This window comes from Penaeus monodon, chromosome 28 (genome assembly GCF_015228065.2).
Source record: "Penaeus monodon isolate SGIC_2016 chromosome 28, NSTDA_Pmon_1, whole genome shotgun sequence".
Taxonomy (NCBI): domain Eukaryota; kingdom Metazoa; phylum Arthropoda; class Malacostraca; order Decapoda; family Penaeidae; genus Penaeus; species Penaeus monodon.
In genome coordinates this window covers 34,862,310-34,862,647 of record NC_051413.1, presented here as the reverse complement: position 1 = coordinate 34,862,647, position 338 = coordinate 34,862,310, and the positions used below count along the sequence as shown (strand labels likewise).

General features: G+C 34.0%; 1 protein-coding gene across 1 annotated transcript in view; it reads right to left on the bottom strand.

Annotated features, from left to right (window-relative positions):
- LOC119591549 (nuclear transcription factor Y subunit beta-like) overlaps positions 1–338 on the bottom strand; it is a gene marked incomplete at its 5' end in the record, with an annotated part of 3,301 nt that overhangs the window by 702 nt on the left and 2,261 nt on the right. Inside the window, 2 exon segments of the mRNA XM_037940300.1 lie at positions 1–41; positions 281–338. Of these exon segments, the coding sequence (XP_037796228.1) occupies positions 1–41; positions 281–338 (99 nt within the window).

Genomic DNA, 338 nt, shown 5'->3' with positions numbered 1-338 from the left:
ATCAGTCGTTCTTCCTCCAACTGTCTCTGACGGGCCAACATCTATAAAAAATTACAGAATAGAGAACAAGAAATACCAAACCAATGTTTACAGGCTTTTCCCTCCACTAACATCTATTTTCACAGAGCAAGCTTTAACAATCATAAAAATGTATTCTATCTACCCTTTAATCTTACTATTTTAAAATAAATTTCATTAATTCCAGATCACTATAACACACCATAAACGAAATAATAAAAAATAATACACTTGAAAAATAAATGATGACAAAACATCTCACCTCTTCTTGTTCCCTCGCCTTCCTTAGGAGTTCATTCTGATCCTGCGGTGGTTCCCCT